General features: G+C 48.0%; 1 protein-coding gene across 4 annotated transcripts in view; it reads right to left on the reverse strand.

The window, feature by feature from the left end:
- LOC124007902 (neuroligin-2-like) overlaps positions 1-27,910 on the reverse strand; it is a 335,505-nt gene that overhangs the window by 110,917 nt on the left and 196,678 nt on the right. For all 4 annotated transcript variants that reach the window (XM_046318766.1, XM_046318765.1, XM_046318764.1 and 1 more), the window contains one exon: positions 20,423-20,572. In XM_046318766.1, the coding sequence (XP_046174722.1) occupies positions 20,423-20,572 (150 nt within the window). The remainder of the gene's footprint in view (positions 1-20,422; positions 20,573-27,910) is intronic.

Raw genomic sequence — 27,910 nt, forward strand, 5'->3', positions numbered from 1 at the left:
CTGAACCGTCTCAGTGCAGCTCCTTCCAATAGGGCGCTTTCCCTTTAATTCCCAATTAAATAGCCAGTATCAGCTGCGCAAAAGTGGGGTTGTGATGGAGACGTGACTGAGGATGTGTTCAACCCTCAGTTCCCGAAGCTTCTCTATTCCGTTGTTTTGTTGCCGTTAAACGTGTGTTTTGTTGCCTAATAGAGTTTACCCAGGATCGGATCCACTCTTTGCGTCCCTGGACTACACCTCTCCGTTCTTCGTGGCCTTTCTCCGCGGGAGATCTATTGGCGGATTGGATTGTCTGACTGACCGACTGACTACCACCTTTTTGTATACGGTATTTCATTTGTTTTGATGTGATGTATACTGTGATTTATGTAGTTAGTTGTAGTTGAGGACTTATTAAGAGTGATACGCTTTAAAGTTCTGTGGTAAACGTATTGTTCTATTGATGGTATGATTAATACTGGGTTTATGCTACACGGAATGAACGGACAAACATTGCGTGACAGAAGTCACTTGAGTTCCCTGAACTCTACCGGGCAGGACTCTTTTTAGGCCCGAGGTACAGGACATTTCTGGAGGAACCAGAACTCATTGTGTTATATTATTATATGTGTGTGTAATCATTGATGTTGTTAATACAACCCACGCAAAAGAGTATAGTTGTTTTTGAAGTTCTTTCCAATGTTTTAAGGGTTTATAAAAAGTTTATTTCCATCCTGACTTTTACATAAGTCCTTTGTATTGGTGTAGACTTGACGGACCAGATGGGACTCATTCCCACCCAAACTAAAAGGAGAAACCAATGTTTTCTCTGGTAGGCACAACCTACCTGGCACCCCTATAAATAATAACCTCAAGTCAAAACCGTTACAGTGTCTGTGGGTGTGTGACATAACTAATGCACACATTTGGCCGCATGCAAACACATATGTACACACACACACACACTCTCTCTCCTCTCCCCAGCCCCAGGTGTTAGGTAGCATAGTGAGGCTGATGGGTCATAGCAGTGATGATGGCTGGGTGGAGGTCCTAGGAAACTATGCAGTATTTTGTTATTTCTTACATTGGTACCCCAGGTAATCTTAGGTTTTATTACATAGTCAGGAGGAACTACTGGATATAAGAGCAACGTCAACTCACCATCATTACGACCAGGAATATGACTTTCCCGAAGCGGATCCTCTGTTTTGCCCACCGCCCAGGACAATGGATCGGATCCCAGTCGGCGAACCAAAACAACGACGCCGTAAAAGGGGCAGATGAAGCACCCTTCTGGTCAGGCTCAGGAGACGGGCACATCGCGCACCGCTCCCGAGCATACTACTCGCCAATGTCCAGTCTCTTGACAACAAGATAGATGAAATCCGAGCAAGGGTAGCATTCCGGAGAGACATAAGAGACTAACGTTTTTTGCTTCACGGAAACATGGCTCACTCACTCACATGCTATCGGAGTCGGTACAGCCACCTGGTTTCTTCACGCATCGCACCGACAGAAACAAGCATCTTTCTGGTAAGAAGAAGGGCGGGGGGGGGGGTATGCCTTATGATTAAAGAGACATGGTGTGATCATAACAACATACAGGAACTCAAGTCCTTCTGTTCACCTGACTTCCTCACAATCAAATGTCGACCGCATTATCTACCAAGAGAATTCTCTTCGATTATAATCACAGCCGCATATATTCCCCCCCAAGCAGACACAGATGGCCCTGAACAAACTTTATTTGACTCTGTCAATTGGAAACCACTGTCACGCCCTGACCGTAGAGAGCGTTTTATGTCTCTATTTTGGTTTGGTCAGGGTGTGGTTCTCAATCAGAGGCAGCTGTCTATCGTTGTCTCTGATTGAGAACCATACTTAGGTACCCTTTTCCCCCACTTGTTTTGTGGGAAGTTAACTTTGACTTTGTTCAGGGCCATTAGCCCAAAGCTTCACGGTTTGGTTTTGTTCTTTGTTTCGTCTGCGTCATTTTTAATAAAGAGAAAATTTACGCTTACCATTCTGCACCTTGGTCCAGTCCTTCAGCCAGCTGTGACAGAACTTCCCACCACCAACGGACCAAGTAGCATGGTAAGGTGGACTCCTGGACAAGGGAGGACGTTCTGGATGGAAAGCAAGTCTACACATGGGAGGGGATCCTGGATGGAAGGGGTCGCCTTCCATGGGAACAGGTGGAGGCAGCTAGGAGAGCAGAGGCAGCCGGAGAAAGGAACCAGCGGTATGTGGGAACACGGCTGGCAAGGAAGCCCGAGAGGCAGCCCCAAAAAATGTTTGGCGGGGGCACACGGGGAGTGTGGCAGAGTCATGAAGCAAACTCCCCGTGCTTACCGTGGAGAGCATGGGACTGGTCAGGCCCAGTGCTATGGGGTGATGCTCACGGTGTCGAGGCGGAGCATTCACAGGCCGGTGTGCTCAGTGCCAGCATCCCTCATTTGCCAGGTGGCATCCATCCAGAACGGGTGGGGCCAGCTCTGCGCTCGAGACCACCAGTGCCCCTCCACGACCCAGTGTATCCAGTGCCTCGGCCATGGAATAGGCCTCCTGGATGTCTCCCAAGCCCGGTGAGTCCTGTGCCTGCTCCCAGAGCCAGGTCTCCTGTGTGTCTCCCCAGTCCGGTGAGTCCTGTGCCTGCCTCCTGTCCGGAGCTGCCAGAGTCTCCCTCCTGTCGGGAGCTGCCAGAGTCACCCTCCTGTCCGGAGCTGCCAGAGTCTCCCTCCTGTCCGGAGCTGCCAGAGTCTCCCTCCTGTCCGGAGCTGCCAGAGTCTCCCTCCTGTCCGGAGCTGCCAGAGTCTCCCTCCTGTCCGGAGCTGCCAGAGTCTCCCTCCTGTCCGGAGCTGCCAGAGTCTCCCTCCTGTCGGGAGCTGCCAGAGTCTCCCTCCTGTCGGGAGCTGCCAGAGTCTCCCTCCTGTCGGGAGCTGCCAGAGTCTCCCTCCTGTCGGGAGCTGCCAGAGTCTCCCTCCTGTCGGGAGCTGCCAGAGTCTCCCTCCTGTCGGGAGCTGCCAGAGTCTCCCTCCTGTCCGGAGCTGCCAGAGTCTCCCTCCTGTCCGGTGCTGCCAGAGTCTCCCTCCTGCCGGGGGCCCACTACATGTGTCCCCAGTCCGGGGTCGGTGGCGAGCCAGAGGTGGAGCGGGGTCTTCGTCCCTCGCCAGGGCCGCCACCATGGAGAAATGCCCACCCAGATCCTCCCCTATAGGTTCAGGTTTTGCCGCCAGAGTCCGCACCTTTGGGGGGTGGGGTACTGTCACACCCTGACCGTAGAGAGCGTTTTATGTCTCTATTTTGGTTTGGTCAGAGTGTGATTTGGCTGGGCTCCCTGCCTGTGCCATTAAACCCCTTCAACTCATCCAGAACGCCGCAGCCCGTCTGGTGTTCAACCTTCCCAAGTTCTCTCACGTCACCCCGCTCCTCCGTTCTCTCCACTGGCTTCCAGTTGAAGCTCGCATCCGCTACAAGACCATGGTGCTTGCCTACGGAGCTGTGAGGGGAACGGCACCTCAGTACCTCCAGGCTCTGATCAGGCCCTACACCCAAACAAGGGCACTGCGTTCATCCACCTCTGGCCTGCTCGCCTCCCTACCACTGAGGCAGTACAGCTCCCGCTCAGCCCAGTCAAAACTGTTCGCTGCCCTGGCCCCCCAATGGTGGAACAAACTCCCTCACGACGCCAGGACAGCGGAGTCAATCACCACCTTCCGGAGACACCTGAAACCCCACCTCTTTAAGGAATACCTAGGATAGGTTAAGTAATCCCTCTCACCCCACCCCCCCTAAGTTTTAGATGCACTATTGTTAAGTGACTGTCCCACTGGATGTCATAAGGTGAATGCACCAATTTGTAAGTCGCTCTGGATAAGAGCGTCTGCTAAATGACTTAAATGTAAATGTAATGTAAATGTTTGGTCAGAGTGTGATTTGGGTGGGCAGTCTATATTCTAGGATTTTCTATTTCTATGTGTTTGGCCGGGTGTGGTTCTCAATCAGAGGCTGCTGTCTATCGTTGTCTCTGATTGAGAACCATACTTAGGTACCCTTTTCCCCCACCTGTTTTGTGGGAAGTTAACTTTGACTTTGTTCAGGGCACATAGCCCAAAGCTTCACGGTTTGGTTTTGTTCTTTGTTTTGTCGGCGTCATTTTTAATAAAGAGAAAATGTAAGCTTACCATGCTGAACCTTGGTCCAGTCCTTCAGCCAGCCGTGACAGCCACATATCCTGAGGCTGCATCCATTGTAGCTGGGGATTTTAACAAGGCTAATCTGAAAACAAGACTCCCTAAATTCTATCAGCATATCGATTGTGCTACCAGGGCTGGTAAAACCCTGTATCATTGTTATTCTAACTTCCGCGATGCATATAAGGCCCTCCCCCACCCTCCTTTCGGGAAAGCTGACCAAGACTCCATGTAGTTGCTCCCTGCCTATAGACAGACACTACAACAGGAAGATCCCGCGCTCAGGTCTGTTCAACGCTGGTCTGACCAATCTGATTCCATGCTTCAAGATTGCTTCAATCACGTGGATTGGGATATGTTCCGCATTGCTTCAAACAACAACATTGACAAATACGATGATTCGGTGAGCGAGTTCATTAGAAAGTGCATCAGCGATGTCATACCCACAGCAACTATTAATACATTCCCGAAACCGTGGATTGATGGCAGCATTTGCGTGAAACTGAAAGCATGAAACCACTGCTTTTAACCAGGGCAAGGTGACCGGAAACATAACCGAAATACAAACAGTGTAGCTATTCCCTCCGCAAGGCAATCAAACAAACTAAGCGTCAGTATAGAGACAAAGTAGAGTTGCAGTGCAACGGCTCAGACACGAGGTATGTGGTAGGGTCTACAAGGTTTACAAAAAGAAAACCAGCCTTGTCGCGGACCAGGATGTCTTGCTCCCAGACAGACTAAACAACTTCTTTGCTCGCTTTGAGGACAATACAGTGCCACTGACACGGCCCATTACCAAAACCTGCGGATTCTCCTTCACTGCAGCCTTACTTCCGACGCCGACAGAGATGGCCGCCTCGCTTCGCGTTCCTAGGAAACACAACGTAAGTAAAACATTTAAACATTTAAACGTGTAACCCTCGCAAGGCTGCAGGCCCAGACGGCATCCCCAGCCGCGTCCTCAGAGCATGCGCAGACACATTGGCTGGTGTGTTTACGGACATATTCAATCAATTCATATCCCAGTCTGCTGTTCCCACATGCTTCAAGAGGGCCACCATTGTTCCTGTTCCCAAGAAAGCTAAGGTAACTGAGCTAAACGACTATCGCCCCGTAGCACTCACTTCCGTCATCATAAAGTGCTTTGAGAGACTAGTCAAGGACCACATCACCTCCACCCTACCTGACACCCTAGACCCACTCCAATTTGCTTACCGCCCCAATAGGTCCACAGATGACGCAATCGCAACCACACTGCACACTGCCCTAACCCATCTGTACAAGAGGAATACCTATGTGAGAATGCTGTTCATAATACCTATGTGAGAATGCTGACCCTGGGTCTCGACCCCGCCCTGTGCAACTGGGTACTGGACTTCCTGACGGGCCGTCCCCAGGTAGGTAAAAACATCTCCACCCCACTGATCCTCAACACTGGGGCCCCACAGGGGTGCGCTCGGAGCCCTCTCCTGTACTCCCTGTTCACCCACGACTGCGTGGCCATGCACGCCTCCAACTCAATCATCAAGTTAGCAGATGACACTACAGTGGTAGGCTTGATTACCAACAACGACGAGACGCCCTACAGGGAGGTGAGGGCTCTCGGAGTGTGGTGTCAGGAAAATAACCTCACACTCAACGTCACAAAGCAAAGGAGATGGTTGTAGACTTCAGGAAACAGCAGAGGGAGCACCCCCTATCCACATCGATGGGACAGTAGTGGAGAGGGTAGTACGTAGTTTTGGCATTGTTAGATTAGGTTACTCGGAACTAGAAGCACAAGATTTTCGCTACGCTCGCATTAACATCTGCTAACCATGTGTATGTGACAAATAAAATGTGATTTGAATTGATTTGAGAGGAAAACAGCCAGGATAGGAGAGAGGGAGGCAGGGGAGAGAGGGGGAGGCAGGGGAGAGAGAGGGAGGCAGGGGACAGAGGGGGAGGCAGGGGAGAGAGGGGGAGGCAGGGGAGAGAGGGGGAGGCAGGGGAGAGAGGGGGAGGCAGGGGAGAGAGAGGGAGGCAGGGGAGAGCGGGGGAGGCAGGGGAGAGAGGGGGAGGCAGGGGAGAGAGGGAGGCAGGGGAGAGAGGGGGAGGCAGGGGAGAGAGGGGGAGGCAGGGGAGAGAGAGGGGGCAGGGGAGAGAGGGGGAGGCAGGGGAGAGAGAGGGAGGCAGGGGAGAGAGGGGGAGGCAGGGGAGAGAGGGGGAGGCAGGGGAGAGAGGGTTAGGCAGGGGAGAGAGGGTTAGGCAGGGGAGAGAGAGGGAGGCAGGGGAGAGAGAGGGAGGCAGGGGAGAGCGGGGGAGGCAGGGGAGAGAGGGGAGGCAGGGGAGAGAGGGAGGCAGGGAGAGAGGGGGAGGCAGGGGAGAGAGGGGAGGCAGGGGAGAGAGAGGGAGGCAGGGGAGAGAGGGAGGCAGGGGAGAGAGAGGGAGGCAGGGGAGAGAGGGGGAGAGAGGGGAGGCAGGGGAGAGAGAGGGATGCAGGGGAGAGAGGGAGGCAGGGGACAGAGGGGGAGGCAGGGGACAGAGGGGGAGGCAGGGGAGAGAGGGAGGCAGGGGAGAGAGGGGGAGGCAGGGGAGAGAGGGGGAGGCAGGGGAGAGAGGGGAAGGCAGGGGAGAGAGGTGGAGGCAGGGGAGAGAGGTGGAGGCAGGGGACAGAGGGGGAGGCAGGGTCATAGTGTGAGGAAGGAGAGGTGATGAGGTGAATGATCAGATGCTCAGGATCTTCTTGTCCTGTATTGAAGCTGTAGCAGCCGGGACATTAGCTATACTTACAATGTAAACACATGGACATGAATAACTGTTCACTCATAATGGATATCTGTGGTGATAAGTCACATTAACAGACATCCACGACTAGCTCAATAGTATCGAGGTTACTATTTACACAGCCACAAACCAGAGGCCAGAGGCTGCAGTAGGGTTGTGTCCCAAATGGCATGTAATTCCCTATATAGTGCACTACATTTGACTGCAGCTCTATGGGCCCTGGACAAAAGCAGTGCACTTCATATGGAAAAGAGCACCATTAGAGACACACACAAGCTTACAGTCTGACTTGTTAATGGGACATAGAAAGAGCTCACCATCTAACAGTCCAGGGGATGATTCAGTGAGTGTCAGTCTCTAGTTGTGATGTATGTCCTGCTATTATGTACCATGTAGCTCCACTTAGAAAGACAAGGTGTTGGAGATGTGACACATAATCTCACTCATCGGTCATCATTTAGACTGGACAGTGAGGGAGACAGGGACAGAGAATTGGAGGGACAGTGAGGGAGACAGGAACAGAGAAATGGAGGGACAGTGAGGGCGACAGGGACAGAGAAATGGAGGGACAGTGAGGGAGACAGGGATAGAGAAATGGAGGGAAAGTGAGGGATATGGGGACAGAGAAATGGAGGGACAGTAAGGGAGACAGGGACAGAAAAATTGAGGGACAGTGAGGGAGACAGGGACAGAAAAATGGAAGGACAGTGAGGGAGACGAGGACAGAGAAATGGAGGGACAGTGAGGGAGACAGGGACAGAAAAATGGAGGGACAGTGAGGGAGACAGGGACAGAAAAATGGAGGGACAGTGAGGGAGACGGGGACAGAGAAATGGAGGGACAGTGAGGGAGACAGGGACAGAGAAATGGACGGACAGTGAGGGAGACGGGGTCAGAGAAATGGAGGGACAGTGAGGGAGACAGGGACAGAGAAATGGACGGACAGTGAGGGAGACGGGGTCAGAGAAATGGAGGGACAGTGAGGGAGACAGGGACAGAAAAATAGAGGGACCTTGAGGGAGACAGGGACAGAGAAATTGAGGGACCTTGAGGGAGATGGGGACAGAGAAATGGCGGGACCTTGAGGAGAAAAATTAGGATGGAAAGAATGTAAGGATGAGAGAAACAGAACAACAGACAGAGTCTAAAGAGGGTGGAGGGGAGAAGAAATGGAAGAGAATAGGAGATGAGGAGTAGAGAGGGTAGGGGAGAAGAAATGGAGGTGAATAGGAGATGAGGAGTAGAGAGGGGAGGGGAGAAGAAATGGAGGAGAATAGGAGATGAGGAGTAGAGAGGGGAGGGGAGAAGAAATGGAGGAGAATATGAGATGAGGAGTAGAGAGGGGAGGGGAGGGGAGAATAAATGGAGGAGAATAGGAGATGAGGAGTAGAGAGGGGGGGAGAAGAAATGGAGGAGAATAGGAGATGAGGAGTAGAGAGGGAGAAGAAATGGAGGAGAATAGGAGATGAGGAGTAGAGAGGGAGGGGAGAAGAAATGGAGGAGAATAGGGGGTGAGGAGTAGAGAGGGTAGGGGAGAAGAAATGGAGGTGAATAGGAGATGAGGAGTAGAGAGGGGAGGGGAGAATAAATGGAGGAGAATAGGAGATGAGGAGTAGAGAGGGGAGGGGAGAAGAAATGGAGGAGAATAGGAGATGAGGAGTAGAGAGGGGAGAAGAAATGGAGGAGAATAGGAGATGAGGAGTAGAGAGGTGGGGAGAAGAAATGGAGGAGAATATGAGATGAGGAGTAGAGAGGGGAGGGGAGGGGATAAGAAATGGAGGAGAATAGGAGATGAGGAGTAGAGAGGGGAGGGGAGAAGAAATGGAGGAGAATAGGAGATGAGGAGTAGAGAGGGGAGGGGAGAACAAATGGAGGAGAATAGGAGATGAGGAGTAGAGAGGGGAGGGGAGAAGAAATGGAGGAGAATAGGAGATGAGGAGTAGAGAGGGGAGGGGAGAACAAATGGAGGAGAATAGGAGATGCGGAGGGGAGAAGAAATGGAGGAGAATATGAGATGAGGAGTAGAGAGGGAGGGGAGAAGAAATGGAGAAATTAGGAGATGAGGAGTAGAGAGGGGAGGGAGAAGAAATGGAGGAGAATAGGAGATGAGGAGTAGAGAGGGGAGGGGAGAACAAATGGAGGAGAATAGGAGATGAGGAGTAGAGAGGGGAGGGGAGAAGAAATGGAGGAGAATAGAAGATGAGGAGTAGAGAGGGGAGGGGAGAAGAAATGGAGGAGAATAGGAGATGAGGAGTAGAGAGGAAATGGAGGAGAATAGGAGATGAGGAGTAGAGAGGGGAGGGGAGAAGAAATTGAGGAGAATAGGAGATGAGGAGTAGAGAGGGTAGGGGAGAAGAAATGGAGGAGAATAGGAGATGAGGAGTAGAAAGGGGAGGGGAGAAGAAATGGAGGAGAATAGGAGATGAGGAGTAAAGAGGGGAGGGGAGAAGAAATGGAGGAGAATAGGAGATGAGGAGTAGAGAGGGGAGGGGAGAAGAAATGGAGGAGAATAGGAGATGAGGAGTAGAGAGGGAGGGGAGAAGAAATGGAGGAGAATAGGAGATGAGGAGTAAAGAGGGGAGGGAGAAGAAATGGAGGAGAATAGGAGATGATGAGTAGAGAGGGAGGGGAGAAGAAATGGAGGAGAATAGGAGATGAGGAGTAGAGAGGGAGGGGGAGAAGAAATGGAGGAGAATATGAGATGAGGAGTAGAGAGGGGAGGGGAGAAGAAATGGAGGAGAGTAGTAGATGAGGCGTAGAGAGGGGAGGAGAGAAGAAATGGAGGATAATAGGAGATGAGGAGTACAGAGGGGAGGGGAGGGGCGAAGAAATGGAGGAGAATAGGAGATGAGGAGTAGAGAGGGGAGGGGAGAAGAAATGGAGGAGAATAGGAGATGAGGTGTAGAGAGGGGAGGGAGAAGAAATGGAGGAGAATAGGAGATGCGGAGGGGAGAAGAAATGGAGGAGAATAGGAGATGAGGAGTAGAGAGGGAGGGGAGGGGATAGGAAATGGAGTAGAATAGGAGATGAGGAGTAAAGAGGGGAGGGAGAAGAAATGGAGGAGAATATGAGATGAGGAGTAAAGAGGGGAGGGGAGAAGAAATGGAGGAGAATAGGAGATGAGGAGTAGAGAGGGGAGGGGAGGGGAGGGGAGGGGAGGGGGGGAGGGGGAGGGGAGGGGAGGGGGGGAGGGGAGGGGAGGGGAAATGGATGAGAATAGGAGATGAGGAGTAGAGAGGGGGGGAGAAGAAATTGAGGAGAATAGGAGATGAGGAGTAGAGAGGGTAGGGGAGAAGAAATGGAGGAGAATAGGAGATGAGGAGTAGAGAGGGGAGGGGAGAAGAAATGGAGGAGAATAAGAGGGGAGGAGTAGAGAGGGGAGGGGAGGGGAGAAGAAATGGAGTAGAATAGGAGATGAGGAGTAAAGAGGCGAGGGGAGAAGAAATGGAGGAGAGTATGAGATGAGGAGTAGAGAGGGGAGGGGAGAAGAAATGGAGGAGAATATGAGATAAGGAGTAGAGAGGGGAGGGGAGAAGAAATGGAGGAGAATATGAGATGAGGAGTAGAGAGGGAGGGGAGAAGAAATGGAGGAGAATATGAGATGAGGAGTAGAGAGGGGAGGGGAGAAGAAATGGAGGAGAATAGGAGATGAGGAGTAGAGAGGGGAGGGAGAAGAAATGGAGGAGAATAGGAGCGAGATAGTGGAGGAGTAGAGAGGGGAGGGGAGAAGAAATGGAGGAGAAAATGAGTGAGATGAGGGAGGAGTAGATAGGGGAGGGGAGAAGAAATGGAGGAGAATAGAAGCGAGATGAGGGAGGAGTAGAGAGGGGGGGGAGAAGAAATGGAGGAGAATATGAGATGAGGAGTAGAGAGGGGAGGGGAGAAGAAATGGAGGAGAATAGGAGCGAGATAGTGGAGGAGTAGAGAGGGGAGGGGAGAAGAAATGGAGGAGAAAATGAGTGAGATGAGGGAGGAGTAGAGAGGGGAGGGGAGAAGAAATGGAGGAGAATAGGAGCGAGATGAGGGAGGAGTAGAGAGGGTTAGGGGAGAAGAAATGGAGGAGAATAGGAGCGAGATAAGGGAGGAGTAGAGAGGGGAGGGGAGAAGAAATGGAGGAGAATAGGAGCGAGATAAGGGAGGAGTAGATAGGGGAGGGGAGAATAAATGGAGGAGAATAGGAGCGAGATGAGGGAGGAGTAGAGAGGGGAGGGGAGAAGAAATAGAGGAGAATAGGAGCGAGATAAGGGAGGGGTAGAGAGGGGAGGGGAGAAGAAATGGAGGAGAATAGGAGCGAGATGAGGGAGGAGTAGAGAGGGCAGGGGAGAGGAGAAAAAGAGGGTAAAGGAGAGGGGGAGAAAGGGAAGGTAGAGGAGAGGAAAGGAGAGGAAGAATAGAGGGGAGGAAAGGGAAGGTAGAGGAAAGGACAGGGACACTCAGAGGTGAAACAGTGTCAGGTGAACAATGGAGGGGAACGACAGACGTGACATCACCATTGGGAGAAAAGGGAGAGGAGGGAAGTAATTGTGCGCGTGCCCGTGTCTGTGTGTGTCTTCGTGTGTGGGTGTCTCATTCAGGCCAGCGGAGGTGCTAATCTCTTCTTGCAGAAAACAAATCTGCCTAGTTATTACTGTCATCTCTCTCTGCTTTTCTTCATCCTCCTTCCTCTCCTTTTCCAGACCTAGCCCCCGTTCTCAGTTACACTCTGTTCTCTCTCCTTTTCATCTCTCTCCTCTCCATCTCTCAGCCCAGTCAATAGGACTTTAGCTTATCAAGTCTGCCCGGGGTTGCCATGGAGATGGTCAGGATGGTCTGGGTTAGGAAGAAGAACAGGTGTGTGTGTGTGTCTGTAGAGGAAGGTTTTGGGAGTTATTTCTGCTGGCGTCTTAATATCTCCTCTCGTCCTGTCAGGACAGATTTCACAACAGTCTGGTCCATAGAACCCACTGTCACAGACACACACACACACACACACACACACACACACACACACACACACACACACACACACACACACACACACACACACACACACACACACACACACACACACACACACACACACACACACACACACACACACACACACACACACACACACACACACACACACACACACACACACTCTTGTCCTTCTTTTCCACGGCCACCCTTTTCCCCCTCATTCTTTTCCTCCATCCCAACTAAAAGCCCCGTTGCTCTTTGGCGTGTGTGTGTCTGCGCCGATATTCTGGATGGGATACCATCACCAGACCTTTGAACAGAATGTCTGTGGGTAATGGTAAGTGTATTCTGCGTGTGTGTCCCTGTTCTGGCCCATATTGTATAATTGAGAATGAATGTGTGCTTCACTGCAGATTTAAAAAGCAGCTCTGCAGGATTTATTTTTAGCATCACAGGCAAATGCAGCCTCTCTCGTCTCTCCTTTCCCCCTCTCTTCTCTCCCTCTCTCCCACTACCCCCTCCATCTCATCTCTCAATGCTTTCTCTTCCCCTCTGTCCATTCATCTCCTCTCGCTCTGTCCACACTCGCACACACACACACGACACTAGCTTAACATCCTGTCTCCTTTTCTCTTCTACAAAGTTTGTCTCTAAATAGATTATTTATCTCTACATCCATCTCTTTCTCTCAGAGGAGTCCCAGATCTCATAGAGGTAGTGGATTAAAAATAATAATCTCTCGCTCCAGTTGAAGTGACGTACGTACTGTACGTATGTGTCACTAAGGCAACACAGAGGCAAGGGTCACGTGCTAGCTCGACAGGCGCTAGTCACACAGCAGCGCTATGAGGAATTCCCTCAGGTTAGACCCAGGCAGGCCAGCTAGCGTGCTACAGTGCTAACAGGCTACTGTAACTCTAAAAGCTGTTAACATATTCCTATGTGGCTTGTGTTGGAATGTAGCGATAGCATAGAGTCAGCCAGTGTAGCACTAACTAGTTATTGTAAAGCTAAGAGATATTAACATACAGTTGAAGTCGGAAGTTTATATACACCTTAGCCAAATACATTTAAACTCAGTTTTTCACAATTCCTGACATTTAATCCTAGTAGGTCAGTTAGGTCTTAGGTCAGTCATCACTATTTTAAGAATGTAAAATGTCAGAATAGTAGAGAGAATTATTTATTTCAGCTTATATTTCTTTCATCACATTCCCGGTGGGTCAGAAGTTTACATACACTCAATTAGTATTTGGTAGCATTGCCTTTAAATAGTTTAGTTTGGGTCAAATGTTTCAGGGAGCCTTCCACAATAAGTTGGGTGAATTTTGGCACATTCCCCCTGACAGAGCTGGTGTAACTTAAACAGGATTGTAGGCCTCCTTGCTCACACACGCTTTTTCAGTTCTGCTCACAAATGTTTCTATAGGATTGAAGGCGGATCTTTGTGATGGCCACTCCAATACCTTGACTTTGTTGTCCGTAAGCAATTTTGCCAAAACTTTGGAAGTATGCTTGGGGTCCATTTGGAAGACCCATTTGCGACCAAGCTTTAACTTCCTCACTGATGTCTTGATGTTGCTTCAATATATCCACATAATTTTCCATCCTCATGATGCCATCTATTTTGTGAAGTGCACCAGCCTCTCCTGCAGCAAAGCACCCCCACAACATGATGCTGCTTAACAGTTGGGATGGTGTTCTTCGGCTTGCAAGCCTCCCCCTTTTTCCTCCAAACATAATGATGGTCATTATGGCCAAACAGTTCTATTTTTGTTTCATCAGACCAGAGGACATTTCTACAAAAAGTACAATCTTTGTCCTCATGTGCAGTTGCAAACCGCAGTCTAGCTTTTTTATGGTGGTTTTGGAGCAGTGTCTTCTTCCTTGCTGAGCGGCCTTTCAGGTTATGTCGATATAGGACTTGTTTCACTGTGGATATACAGTGCCTTGCGAAAGTATTCGGCCCCCTTGAACTTTGCGACCTTTTGCCACATTTCAGGCTTCAAACATAAAGATAAAACTATATTTTTTTGTGAAGAATCAACAACAAGTGGGACACAATCATGAAGTGGAACGACATTTATTGGATATTTCAAACTTTTTTAACAAATCAAAAACTGAAAAATTGGGCGAGCAAAATTATTCAGCCCCTTTACTTTCAGTGGAGAAAACTCTCCCCAGAAGTTCAGTGAGGATCTCTGAATGATCCAATGTTGACCTAAATGACTAATGATGATAAATACAATCCTCCTGTGTGTAATCAAGTCTCCGTATAAATGCACCTGCACTGTGATAGTCTCAGAGGTCCGTTAAAAGCGCAGAGACCATCATGAAGAACAAGGAACACACCAGGCAGGTCCGAGATACTGTTGTGAAGAAGTTTAAAGCCGGATTTGGATACAAAAAGATTTCCCAAGCTTTAAACATCCAAAGGAGCACTGTGCAAGCGATAATATTGAAATGGAAGGAGTATCAGACCGCTGCAAATCTACCAAGAACTGGCCGTCCCTCTAAACTTTCAGCTCATACAAGGAGAAGACTGATCAGAGATGCAGCCAAGAGGCCCATGATCACTCTGGATGAACTGCAGAGATCTACAGCTGAGGTGGGACACTCTGTCCATAGGACAACAATCAGTCATATATTTCACAAATCTGGCCTTTATGGAAGAGTGGCAAGAAGAAAGCCATTTCTTAAAGATATCCATAAAAAGTGTTGTTTAAAGTTTGCCACAAGCCACCTGGGAGACACACCAAACATGTGGAAGAAGGTGCTCTGGTCAGATGAAACCAAAATTGAACTTTTTGGCAACAATGCAAAACGTTATGTTTGGCGTAAAAGCAACACAGCTCATCACCCTGAACAGATCATCCCCACTGTCAAACATGGTGGTGGCAGCATCATGGTTTGGGACTGCTTTTCCTCAGCAGGGACAGGGAAGATGGTTAAAATTGATGGGAAGATGGATGGAGCCAAATACAGGACCATTCTGGAAGAAAACCTGATGGAGTCTGCAAAAGACCTGAGACTGGGATAGAGATTTGTCTTCCAACATGACAATGATCCAAAACATAAAGCAAAATCTACAATGGAATGGTTCAAAAATAAACATATCCAGGTGTTAGAATGGCCAAGTCAAAGTCCAGACCTGAATCCAATCGAGAATCTGTGGAAAGAACTGAAAACTGCTGTTCACAAATGCTCTCCATCCAACCTCACTGAGCTCGAGCTGTTTTGCAAGGAGACTGTTTTGAGATTGCTTGAGGCTGTTTTGCAAATTTCAGTCTCTCGATGTGCAAAACTGATAGAGGCATACCCCAAGCGACTTACAGCTGTAATCGCAGCAAAAGGTGGCGATTACAAAGTATTAACTTAAGGGGGCTGAATAATTTTGCTCGCCCAATTTTTCAGTTTTTGATTTGTTAAAAAAGTTTGAAATATCCAATAAATGTCGTTCCACTTCATGATTATGTCTCACTTGTTGTTGATTCCTCACAAAAAAATACAGTTTTATATCTTTATGTTTGAAGCCTGAAATGTGGCAAAAGGTCGCAAAGTTCAAGGGGGACGAATACTTTCGCAAGGCACTGTAAGTGCATGTAATCTTCCGACTTCAACAGTATGTATGAGCTTCCTATATGGGTGTCCATTCTGTGGCTTGTGTATTGAAAAGTAGCGCTAGCTATATTGCGATAGCCACTGTATAGACCAAGCCAGTGTAGCCCTTTAACACTAAAATGCTACTGTGAAGCTAAAAGCTACAAAGAGCCATTCTTCTGTGAGTTTCCACACTCTGGCGCCAGGCTACTGTAGCTTAGTATTGTGGCGTAATTACCGTGGTATTACCGTGGTAATCGCCATTGTCCCTGGCGACAAGATGCTGGGTCATGGCTTCAATCAGAGAGTTGGAGTGATGGAGGTGAGGGGTTTGTTCTCTCTCTCTCTCTCTCTCTCTCTCTCTCTCTCTCTCTCTCTCTCTCTCTCTCTCTCTCTCACACACACACACACACACACACACACACACACACACACACACACACACACACACACACACACACACACACACACACACACACACACACACACACACACACACACACACACACACACACACACACACACACACACACATACACACACACACACACACACAAAACACACACACATACTGTAAATGTAATCAATACTACAGACAGAGAGGGGTTGAGAGGTGTTTTAAATCAGAGTCAGAGATCGAACCGGTTAAAACATGACATTACACAGACAGACACTGGTACAGGGAGATGAGGGATGGAGGAGGGAAGGAGGGGATAGAGGACGTGTGATTAAACTCACCTGGTCAGAGATGGACGTGGAGACAAGGAGAAATATAAGTGCTGGAGCTGGTCATGTTTCAAAACCATGAAAGCTACCGTAGATGTTATATAATGTAGCTAATGTTATGGGGGGGAATTGAATGGTATACAGCTAATGTTACGGGGGAATTGAATGGTATACAGCTAATGTTACGGGGGAATTGAATGGTATACAGCTAATGTTATGGGGCTAATTGAATGGTATACAGCTAATGTTATGGGGGAATTGAATGGTATACAGCTAATGTTACGGGGGAATTGAATGGTATACAGCTAATGTTATGGGGGAATTGAATGGTATACAGCTAATGTTATGGGGGAATTGAATGGTATACAGCTAATGTTACGGGGGAATTGAATGGTATACAGCTAATGTTACGGGGAATTGAATGGTATACAGCTAATGTTATGGGGGAATTGAATGGTATACAGCTAATGTTATGGGGGAATTGAATGGTATACAGCTAATGTTATGGGGGAATTTAATGGTATACAGCTAATGTTATGGGGGAATTGAATGGTATACAGCTAATGTTATGGGGGAATTGAATGGTATACAGCTAATATTATGGGGGGCTTGAATGGTATACAGCTAATGTTACGGGGGAATTGAATGGTATACAGCTAATGTTACGGGGGGTTGAATGGTATACAGCTAATGTTACAGGGGGGAATTGAATGGTATACAGCTACTATTATGGGGGAATTGAATGGTATACAGCTAATGTTATGGGGGAATTGAATGGTATACAGCTAATGTTATGGGGGAATTGAATGGTATACAGCTAATGTTATGGGGGAATTGAATGGTATACAGCTAATGTTATGGGGGAATTGAATGGTATACAGCTAATGTTATTGGGGGAATTGAATGGTATACAGCTAATGTTATGGGGGAATTGAATGGTATGCTGCTAATGTTATTGGGGGAATTGAATGGTATACAGCTACTATTACGGGGTGTATTGTAGGGTATACAGATAATGTTATGGGGTGGTGTATTGTAGAGTATACAGCTAATGTCATGCGGGGGTGTATTGTAGGGTATACAGATAATGTTATGGGGGTGTATTGTAGGGTATACAGCTAATGTCATGGGGGGTGTATTGTAGGGTATATATATAATGTTATGGGGGTGTATTGTAGGGTATACATATAATGTTATGGGGGGTGTATTGTAGGGTATACATATAATGTTATGGGGGTGTATTGTAGGGTATACATATAATGTTATGGGGGTGTATTGTAGGGTATACATATAATGTTATGGGGGTGTATTGTAGGGTATATAGCTAATGTTACGGGGGTGTATTGCAGGGTATACAGCTATTGTTATGGGGGTGTATTGCAGGGTATACAGGTAATGTTACGGGGGGTGTATTGCAGGGTATACAGCTAATGTTACGGGGGGTGTATTGTAGGGTATACAGATAATGTTACGGGGGGTGTATTGCAGGGTATACAGCTAATGTTACGGGGGGTGTATTGCAGGGTAGGGCTCAACTGGAGCTGGGATAAATCACCAGACACTAGACATGTTGTTTCAGAGACAAACCTAGGTGCAGTGATCACTCAGGCTCTGAGTGAAAGTCAGGATTCACCCTTAAAATGGTCTGTACCACCGTAACAGGAGCAGAGCAGGAGTGGGAAGGAGCCAGGCTAACACGGGAAGAACTGGTCACAGAAACCTCATTGAATGACTGCGACTCTACCCTTCATTTACCCAACATCGATGTGTGTGTGTGTGTATGTGTGAAAGTGGGAGAAAGAGAGAATAACACAGGGATGAACACACACACAAGCGCCTGAACGCACGCACGCACACACAAACAAACACACACGCCCTAGGTTACGCAAATGTTACTGCACTCTTGTGCACTTCTGTATTAATTATGAACATACAGGCCATTCCAAATCACCATGTTCAGCGTCTGAACTGAGAACACACACAGCGAGCCTTACAACCTCCTACAATATTTAGGATGGACACACACACACACACACACACACACACACACACACACACACACACACACACACACACACACACACACACACACACACACACACACACACACAGATCCGCATGCACGTACACACACACATACAAAATTGCACATTAATATGTCTTTAATCGCATTGGATATATGAAATAAAGTGAAACTGTGTCAAATAAACGTTAAAATCATCAACTTGCGTGTGTGTCAGTGTGTCTCTATAAAACTGAGTTACAGGTAATGTATGATACAGGCAGCTTTCAGATTTCTCTTTTCTAAGCATTATTGTGTCTGTTGTTACATTAAAAACCTGTCTCCTCCCCTCATCGACACCCGTCTCCTCCCCTCATCGACACCCGTCTCCTCCCCGTCATCTACATCTGTCTCCTCCCCTTCATCTACACCTGTTTCCTCCCCTTCATCGACACATGTCTCCTCCCCTTCATCTACATCTGTCTCCTCCCCATCATCTACATCTGTCTCCTCCCCTTCATCTACACCTGTTTCCTCCCCTTCATCGACACCTGTCTCCTCCCCATCATCTACATCTGTCTCCTCCCCTTCATCTACACCTGTTTCCTCCCCTTCATCGACACCTGTCTCCTCCCCTTCATCGACACCTGTCTCCTCCCCTTCATCTACACCTGTTTCCTCTCCATCATCTACATCTGTCTCCTCCCCTTCATCTACACCTGTCTCCTCCCCTTTATCGACACCTGTCTCCTCCCCATCATCTACATCTGTCTCCTCCCCTTCATCTACACCTGTTCCCTGTCTGTCATCGACACCTGTCTCCTCCCCGTCATCTACACCTGTCTCCTCCCCGTCATCTACACCTGTCTCCTCCCTGTCATCTACACCTGTCTCCTCCCCGTCATCTACACCTATCTCCTCCCCTTCATCTACACTTGTCTCCTCCCCTTCATCGACACCTGTCTCCTCCCCGTCATCTACACCTGTCTCCTCCCCGTCATCTACACCTATCTCCTCCCCTTCATCTACACTTGTCTCCTCCCCTTCATCTACACCTGTCTCCTCCCCGTCATCTACACCTGTCTCCTCCCCGTCATCTACACCCCTCTCCTCCCCATCATCGACACCCATCTCCTCCCCATCATCGACACCCATCTCCTCCCCATCATCGACACCCGTCTCCTCCCCACCATCGACACCCATATCCCTTCCCCCTCATCGACACCCATCTCCTCCCCCTCATCGACAACTGACTCCTCCCTGTCGTCAACACCTGTCAACTCCCCTTCAACAAGTGACATCAATAAGGGATCATAGCTTTCACCTGGTCAGTCTATGTCATGGAAAGATGTCCTAATGTTTTGTACACTCAATGAATATCTCTATTACAGTACCCTATGGGCTGGTTTCAAGATATATAGGCCGTAATAAAGTACAACATGCATCACAGTGTGATAGGCCTTAATAAAGTACAACATTTCCTTTATTTATTATTTATACTTATATATTTATACTTTATTTACAACTGCGACCTGGCATGCAGTTGCATCACAGTGTGATAGGCCTTAATAAACCGACTCGATTTTGATCTACTTCTACTTTTGTAAGATGAAATATAAGCGATATATGTTCTGTTGCTCTGCTCTGCTCTGAGTTGATGTGCAGTTAAAGTGAAAAATAGGGAAGTATATTTCTGACCCTATAAAGATGCCTGGGCCAACTTCCATTTGCATGACTATGCCTCGCTCCAATATTTCTGTCTTGTAAAAATAAATATATTGACAGGGAGCACACTCTGACTCGGTCTACGCACAGAGCTCGTGCATCAGACCAGATCAATCGATGCCCAGCCTTACATCAGAGGAACTCTGCAGACAAGAGCAATCAACAGTGGAATTCTGTGTAGAAACCTTGGAGAAAACAGATAGTTGAGAGGATGGGAGATATTTCCTCTGGATTGCATTACTCCTTCAAAATCTTTTCCCATCACAAGATGGAGGAAATCGTCTATTTCCTACTGTCATAACTGGGAAACAGTGTGTGTGTGTGTGTGTGTGTGTGTGTGTGTGTGTGTGTGTGTGTGTGTGTGTGTGCGTGTGTGTGTGCGTGTGTGTGTGTGTGTGTGTGTGTGTGTGTGTGTGTGTGTGTGTGTGTGTGTGTGTGTGTGTGTACACGTGTGAGTGTGTGTGTAGATAAAGAAGTCATCAGATCTTACCGAGCACGCCCAGACGGTAGTTCATAGAGACCACGATGACGTTGCCATAGGCGGCGAGGACGCTGGCGTCAAACATGTTTCCGGTTCCTTCCATGTAGGAGCCGCCGTGAATGAACAGCATCACCGGCTTCTTCCTGCGGTCACGGATGTCTTCAGACACACACACACACACACACACACACACACACACACACACACACACACACACACACACACACACACACACACACACACACACACACACACACACACACACACACACACACACACACACACACACACACACACACACACACACACAAAGGAGAAGAAGAGTGAGAGAGGTAGAAAAAGAAAGTCAATGAATGTTTCTCCATCAAGAACAACTTTAAGCCATACCTGTAGAATCAACACCATAATATCAGTTTGATATTGGATTATGGGTGGAGGTGTAGTAGATCTGTAAATCTAATGGGGACATGGTTGTATAGGGGCTTTCAGATACCGTTTATATAGTGGTGGTAGTGTGCGGGGTGTGAAATATAACTTCCAGCAACACACAAACAATACACAGTTCCCTGATCCACTCTGTGTCTGGTAGCCTGTCTGCCTCGCCGCTCACAGAATTGAATTTGCAACACAATGCTGTAACGATGTGCGCTGAGAGTCGGGAAGCAAGTTCAGGGAGGGAGTGTTTTAATCAAATAAACGGAACATAATACAAAACAAGAAACACAAACAGCACACAGACATGAAACTGAAACAATAACGCCTGGGGAAGGAACCAAAGAGAGGGACATATGTAGGGAAGGAACCAAAGAGAGGGACATATGTAGGGAAGGAACCAAAGAGAGGGACATATGTAGGGAAGGAACCAAAGAGAGGGACATATGTAGGGAAGGAACCAAAGAGAGGGACATATGTAGGGAAGGAACCAAAGAGAGGGACATATGTAGGGAAGGAACCAAAGAGAGGGACATATGTAGGGAAGGAACCAAAGAGAGGGACATATGTAGGGAAGGAACCAAAGAGAGGGACATATGTAGGGAAGGAACCAAAGAGAGGGACATATGTAGGGAAGGAACCAAAGAGAGGGACATATTCTCTTGATTTAAAACATTTACGACCCGAAATTTTTCTGTTCCGTAAGACGGGTTGAAATAATTTTTTCATTACCCCCGCCGATGCAGGATTCTAGTCTCAGTGTCTGTGTCTGTCTGTGTATGGTTTGGTTTTACTATCCTTGTGGGTACTAGAAGTCCTCACAAGGATAGTAAAACAAGGACAATCAGACAAGTGGGACATGTCGCCGGTCCCCACAAGGAAAAGGTTATTTTAGGCTTAGGGTTAGAATTAGGCTTTGGGGTTAGGTTCAGTTTTAGAGTTAGAGTTAGGGAAAACTAGTGTCTAGCAATGGGATTGAACACACAACTTTCAGAGCCACAGAGTGCTGCTTAAACTCCCATCCACCATTCCCATTCACAATGCCCTAGCAAGCCGCCAGCCTACTGGAAGTTAATAGGCGCTCATGGTGCCCTTAGTGGACGGCATTCCTTTCACACTTCGTCCAGTCCAAATCTAATCCGGTACCAGCAGAATCGGCACCCCTTGGCCTATTTCACAAAAGAATGGTCTGAAACGAACGTGTGTGTCTACCAAGCTCCTGGGCTGGGGGATAATTATTATGAGGGAGCAGCAGAGAAGAACAGCAACATAAATAACCACTCTAGTATCTCTTAGAGAGAGATATCAGAGAGAAAGACAGAGAGAAAGACAGAGAGAGATGTCAGAGAGAAAGACAGAGAGAAAGACAGAGAGAAAGACAGAGAGAGATGTCAGAGAGAAAGACAGAGAGAAAGACAGAGAGAAAGACAGAGAGAGATGTCAGAGAGAAAGACAGAGAGAAAGACAGAGAGAGATGTAAGAGAGAAAGACAGAGAGAAAGACAGAGAGAAAGACAGAGAGAAAGACAGAGTTAGAGAAAGATGTCAGAGAGAAAGACAGAGAGAAAGACAGAGAGACAGAGAGAGATGTCAGAGAGAAAGACAGAGAGAGATGTCAGAGAGAAAGACAGAGACAGAGAGAGATGTCAGAGAGAAAGACAGAGAGAGACAGAGAGTCAGACAGAAAGACAGAGAGAAAGAGAGAAAGACAGAGAAAGACAGAGAGAGATGTCAGAGACAGAAAGACAGAGAGAAGACAGAGAGAGAGAGAAAGACAGAGAGAGATGTCAGAGAGAAAGACAGAGAGAGATGTCAGAGAGAAAGACAGAGAGAAAGACAGAGAGAGATGTCAGAGAGAAAGACAGAGAGAAAGACAGAGAGAGATGTCAGAGAGAAAGACAGAGAGAAAGACAGAGAGAGATGTCAGAGAGAGACAGAAAGATGTCAGAGAGAAAGACAGAGAGAAAGACAAAGATGTCAGAGAGAGATGTCAGAGAGAAAGACAGAGAGAAAGACAGAGAGAGATGTCAGAGAGAAAGACAGAGAGAAAGACAGAGAGAGATGTCAGAGAGAAAGAGAGAGATGTCAGAGAGAAAGACAGAGAGAAAGACAGAGAGAGATGTCAGAGAGAAAGACAGAGAGAAAGATGTCAGAGAGAAAGACAGAGAGAAAGACAGAGAGAGATGTCAGAGAGAAAGACAGAGAGAAAGACAGAGAGAGAAGACAGAGAGAAAGACAGAGAGAAAGACAGAGAGAAAGACAGACAGAGAGATGTCAGAGAAAGTCAGAGAGAAAGACAGAGAGAAAGACAGAGAGAAAGACAGAGAGAGAAAGACAGAGAGAGAAAGACAGAGACAAAGACAGAGAGATGTCAGAGAGAAAGACAGAGAGAGAGAAAGACAGAGAGAAAGACAGAGAGAAAGACAGAGAGAAAGACAGAGAGAGATGTCAGAGAGAAAGACAGAGAGAAAGACAGAGAGAGATGTCAGAGAGAAAGACAGAGAGAAAGACAGAGAGAGATGTCAGAGAGAAAGACAGAGAGAAAGACAGAGACAGAGAGAAAGACAGAGAGAAAGACAGAGAGAGATGTCAGAGAGAAAGACAGAGAGAAAGACAGAGAGATGTCAGAGATGTCAGAGAGAAAGACAGAGAGAGATGTCAGAGAGAAAGACAGAGAACAGAGAGAGATGTCAGAGAGACAGAGATGAGAGAGATCAGAGAGAAAGACAGAGAGAAAGACAGAGAGAGATGTCAGAGAGAAAGACAGAGAGAAAGACAGAGAGAGATAGAGAGAAAGACAGAGAGAAAGACAGAGAGAGATGTCAGAGAGAAAGACAGAGAGAAAGACAGAGAGAGATGTCAGAGAGAAAGACAGAGAGAGATGTCAGAGAGAAAGACAGAGAGAAAGACAGAGAGAGATGTCAGAGAGAAAAGAGAGAGATGTCAGAGAGAAAGACAGAGAGAGAAAGACAGAGAGAAAGACAGAGAGAAAGACAGAGAGAGATGTCAGAGAGAAAGACAGAGAGAAAGACAGAGAGAAAGATGTCAGAGAGAAAGACAGAGAGAAAGACAGAGAGAGATGTCAGAGAGAAAGACAGAGAGAAAGACAGAGAGAGATGTCAGAGAGAAAGACAGAGAGAAAGACAGAGAGAGATGTCAGAGAGAAAGACAGAGAGAAAGACAGAGAGAGATGTCAGAGAGAAAGACAGAGAGAAAGACAGAGAGAAAGACAGAGAGAAAGACAGAGAGAAAGACAGAGAGAGATGTCAGACAGAGAGAAAGACAGAGATGTCAGAGAGAAAGACAGAGAGAAGACAGAGAGATGTCAGAGAGAAAGACAGAGAGAAAGACAGAGAGACAGAGAGAAAGACAGAGAAAGACAGAGAGATGTCAGAGAGAAAGACAGAGAGAAAGATGTCAGAGAGAAAGACAGAGAGAAAGACAGAGAGTCAGAGAGAAAGACAGACAGAAGAGAAGAGACAGAGAGAAAGACAGAGAGAAGAGACAGAGAGAGATGTCAGAGAGAAAGACAGAGTGAGATGTCAGAGAGAAAGACAGAGAGAAAGACAGAGAGAGATGTCAGAGAGAAAGACAGAGAGAGATGTCAGAGAGAAAGACAGAGATAAAGACAGAGAGAGATGTCAGAGAGAAAGACAGAGAGAAAGACAGAGAGAGATGTCAGAGAGAAAGACAGAGAGAAAGACAGAGAGATGTCAGAGAGAAAGACAGAGACAGAGAGATGTCAGAGAGACAAGAGAAAGACAGAGAGAATGTCAGACAGAGAGAAAGACAGAGAGAAAGACAGACAGAGAGAAAGACAGAGAGAAAAGACAGAGATGTCAGAGAGAAAGACAGAGAGAAAGACAGAGAGAGATGTCAGAGAGAAAGACAGAGAGAAAGACAGAGAGAGATGTCAGAAGAGATAAGAAGAGAAAGACAGAGTGAGAAAGACAGAGAGAAAGTCAGAGAGAAAGACAGAGAAAGACAGAGAGATGTCAGAGAAATGTCAGAGAGAAAGACAGAAATTGAGAAAGACAGAGAGAGATGTCAGAGAGAAAGACAAGAGAAAGACAGAGAGAGATGTCAGAGAGAAAGACAGAGAAAGACAGAGAGAGAGTCAGTCAGAAGAAGACAGAGAGATGAAAACAAGAGAATGACAGAACAGAGACAGAGAGAAAGACAGAGAGAGATGTCAAACACAGAGATAAAGACAGATGTCAGAGAGAAAGACAGAATAAAGACAGAGAGAGATGTCAGAGAGAAAGACAGAGAGAAAGACAGAGAGAGATGTCAGACAGAGATTCAGAGAGAAAGACAGAGAGAAAGACAGAGAGAAAGACAGAGAGAGATGTCAGAGAGAAAGACTCAGAGAGAGATGTCAGAGAAAAGACAGAGAGAAAGACAGAGAGAGATGTCAGAACTGACAGAGAGAAAGACAGAGAGAGATGTCAGAGAGAAAGACAGATGGACAGAGAGAAAGACAGAGAGAAAGACAGAGAGAGATGTCAGAGAGAAAGACAGAGAGAGATGTCAGAGAGAAAGACAGAGAGAAAGACAGAGAGAGATGTCAGAGAGAAAGACAGGGAGAGATGACAGAGAGAGATGTCAGAGAGAAGAACAGAGAGAGATGTCAGACAGACAGATCAGACAGACAGACAGGCAGGCAGGCAGACAGACAGACAGACAGACAGACAGACAGACAGACAGACAGACAGACAGACAGACAGACAGACAGACAGACAGACAGACAGACAGACAGACAGACAGACAGACAGACAGACAGACAGACAGAGATCCTGTTACTGGTTGCGTTGGCAGGTAACCAAGTGGTTAGAGTGTTGGGCCAGTGATGAAAGGTTGCTAGTTCAAATCCCCGAGCTGACAAGGTAAAAATCTGTCATTCTGAACAAGGCAGTTAACCCACTGTTCCCCGGTAGTCCGTCATTGTAAATAAGAATTTGTTCTTAACTGACTTGCCTAGTTAAATGAAAATAAATCAGAAATTGGTTGCCAAGTCTGGTTCTATAACAAATATGTTACACACAACAGATGTACAAACACAAAACAGCAGCAAACACAAAGACAAATACACAGACAGCTGCAATTGTGTCACCATGGCAACTGCTTCAACTTGATTCCTCCTTTCTTTTCCTTCTCACTTTCTCTCTCTCTCTCCCTCCCTCACTCCTTCTCTTGAACTGCAGCCATTCCATCACATGGACTAGCTCTCATTGACTGTTGCCATGGAGACATATTGCAGTCACGAATCTCTAACCCCTTGACACCCTCCACTTCTCCACGTCTCCTCCTAAAACCACCTCTAACCCCTTGACACCCCTCCACTTCTCCACGTCTCCTCCTGAAACTACCTCTAACCCCTTGACACCCCTCCACTTCTCCACGTCTCCTCCTGAAACCACCTCTAACCCCTTGACACCCCTCCACTTCTCCACGTCTCCTCCTGAAACCACCTCTAACCCCTTGACACCCCTCCACTTCTCCACGTCTCCTCCTGAAACCACCTCTAACCCCTTGACACCCCTCCACTTCTCCACGTCTCCTCCTGAAACCACCTCTAACCCCTTGACACCCCTCCACTTCTCCACGTCTCCTCCTGAAACCACCTCTAAGCCCTTGACACCCCTCCACTTCTCCACGTCTCCTCCTGAAACCATCTCTAACCCCTTGACACCCCTCCACTTCTCCACATCTCCTCCTGAAACCACCTCTAACCCCTTGACACCCCTCCACTTCTCCACATCTCCTCCTGAAACCACCTCTAACCCCTTGACACCCCTCCACTTCTCCACGTCTCCTCCTGAAACCACCTCTAACCCCTTGACACCCCTCCACCTCTAACCCCTTGACACCCCTCCACTTCTCCACATCTCCTCCTGAAACCACCTCTAACCCCTTGACACCCCTCCACTTCTCCACATCTCCTCCTGAAACCACCTCTAACCCCTTGACACCCCTCCACTTCTCCACATCTCCTCCTGAAACCACCTCTAACCCCTTGACACCCCTCCACTTCTCCACGTCTCCTCCTGAAACCACCTCTAACCCCTTGACACCCCTCCACCTCTAACCCCTTGACACCCCTCCACTTCTCCACATCTCCTCCTGAAACCACCTCTAACCCCTTGACACCCCTCCACTTCTCCACATCTCCTCCTGAAACCACCTCTAACCCCTTGACACCCCTCCACTTCTCCACATCTCCTCCTGAAACCACCTCTAACCCCTTGACACCCCTCCACTTCTCCACGTCTCCTCCTGAAACCACCTCTAACCTCTTGACACCCCTCCACCTCTAACCCCTTGACACCCCTCCACTTCTCCACATCTCCTCCTAAAACCACCTCTAACCCCTTGACACCCCTCCACTTCTCCACGTCCCCTCCTGAAACCCCTCAACTTCTCCACACTCCTCCTGAAACCACCTCTAACCCCTGAAACCCTCCACCTCTAACCCCTTGACACCCATCCACGTCTCCACGTCTCCTCCTGAAACCACCTCTAACCCCTTGACACCCCTCCACTTCTCCACGTCTCCTCCTGAAACCACCTCTAACCCCTTGACACCCCTCCACTTCTCCACGTCTCCTCCTGAAACCACCTCTAACCCCTTGACACCCCTCCACTTCTCCACGTCTCCTCCTGAAACCACCTCTAACCCCTTGACACCCCTCCACTTCTCCACATCTCCTCCTGAAACCACCTCTAACCCCTTGACACCCCTCCACTTCTCCACGTCTCCTCCTGAAACCACCTCTAAACTTGACACCTCTCCACCTCTAACCCCTTGACACCCCCTTTGCCATGTCTCCACCTGAAACTCATTGTATTACCCACCAATGACCACCTACACGTCCTAATTCACAGACAGACAGACAGACAGACAGACAGACAGACAGACAGACAGACAGACAGACAGACAGACAGACAGACAGACAGACAGACAGACAGACAGACAGACAGACAGACAGACAGACAGACAGACAGACAGACAGACAGACAGACAGACAGACAGACAGACAGACAGACAGACAGAGTGAACTACTGT

The sequence above is a fragment of the Oncorhynchus gorbuscha genome, linkage group LG21 (assembly GCF_021184085.1).
Source record: "Oncorhynchus gorbuscha isolate QuinsamMale2020 ecotype Even-year linkage group LG21, OgorEven_v1.0, whole genome shotgun sequence".
Taxonomy (NCBI): Eukaryota; Metazoa; Chordata; class Actinopteri; order Salmoniformes; family Salmonidae; genus Oncorhynchus; species Oncorhynchus gorbuscha.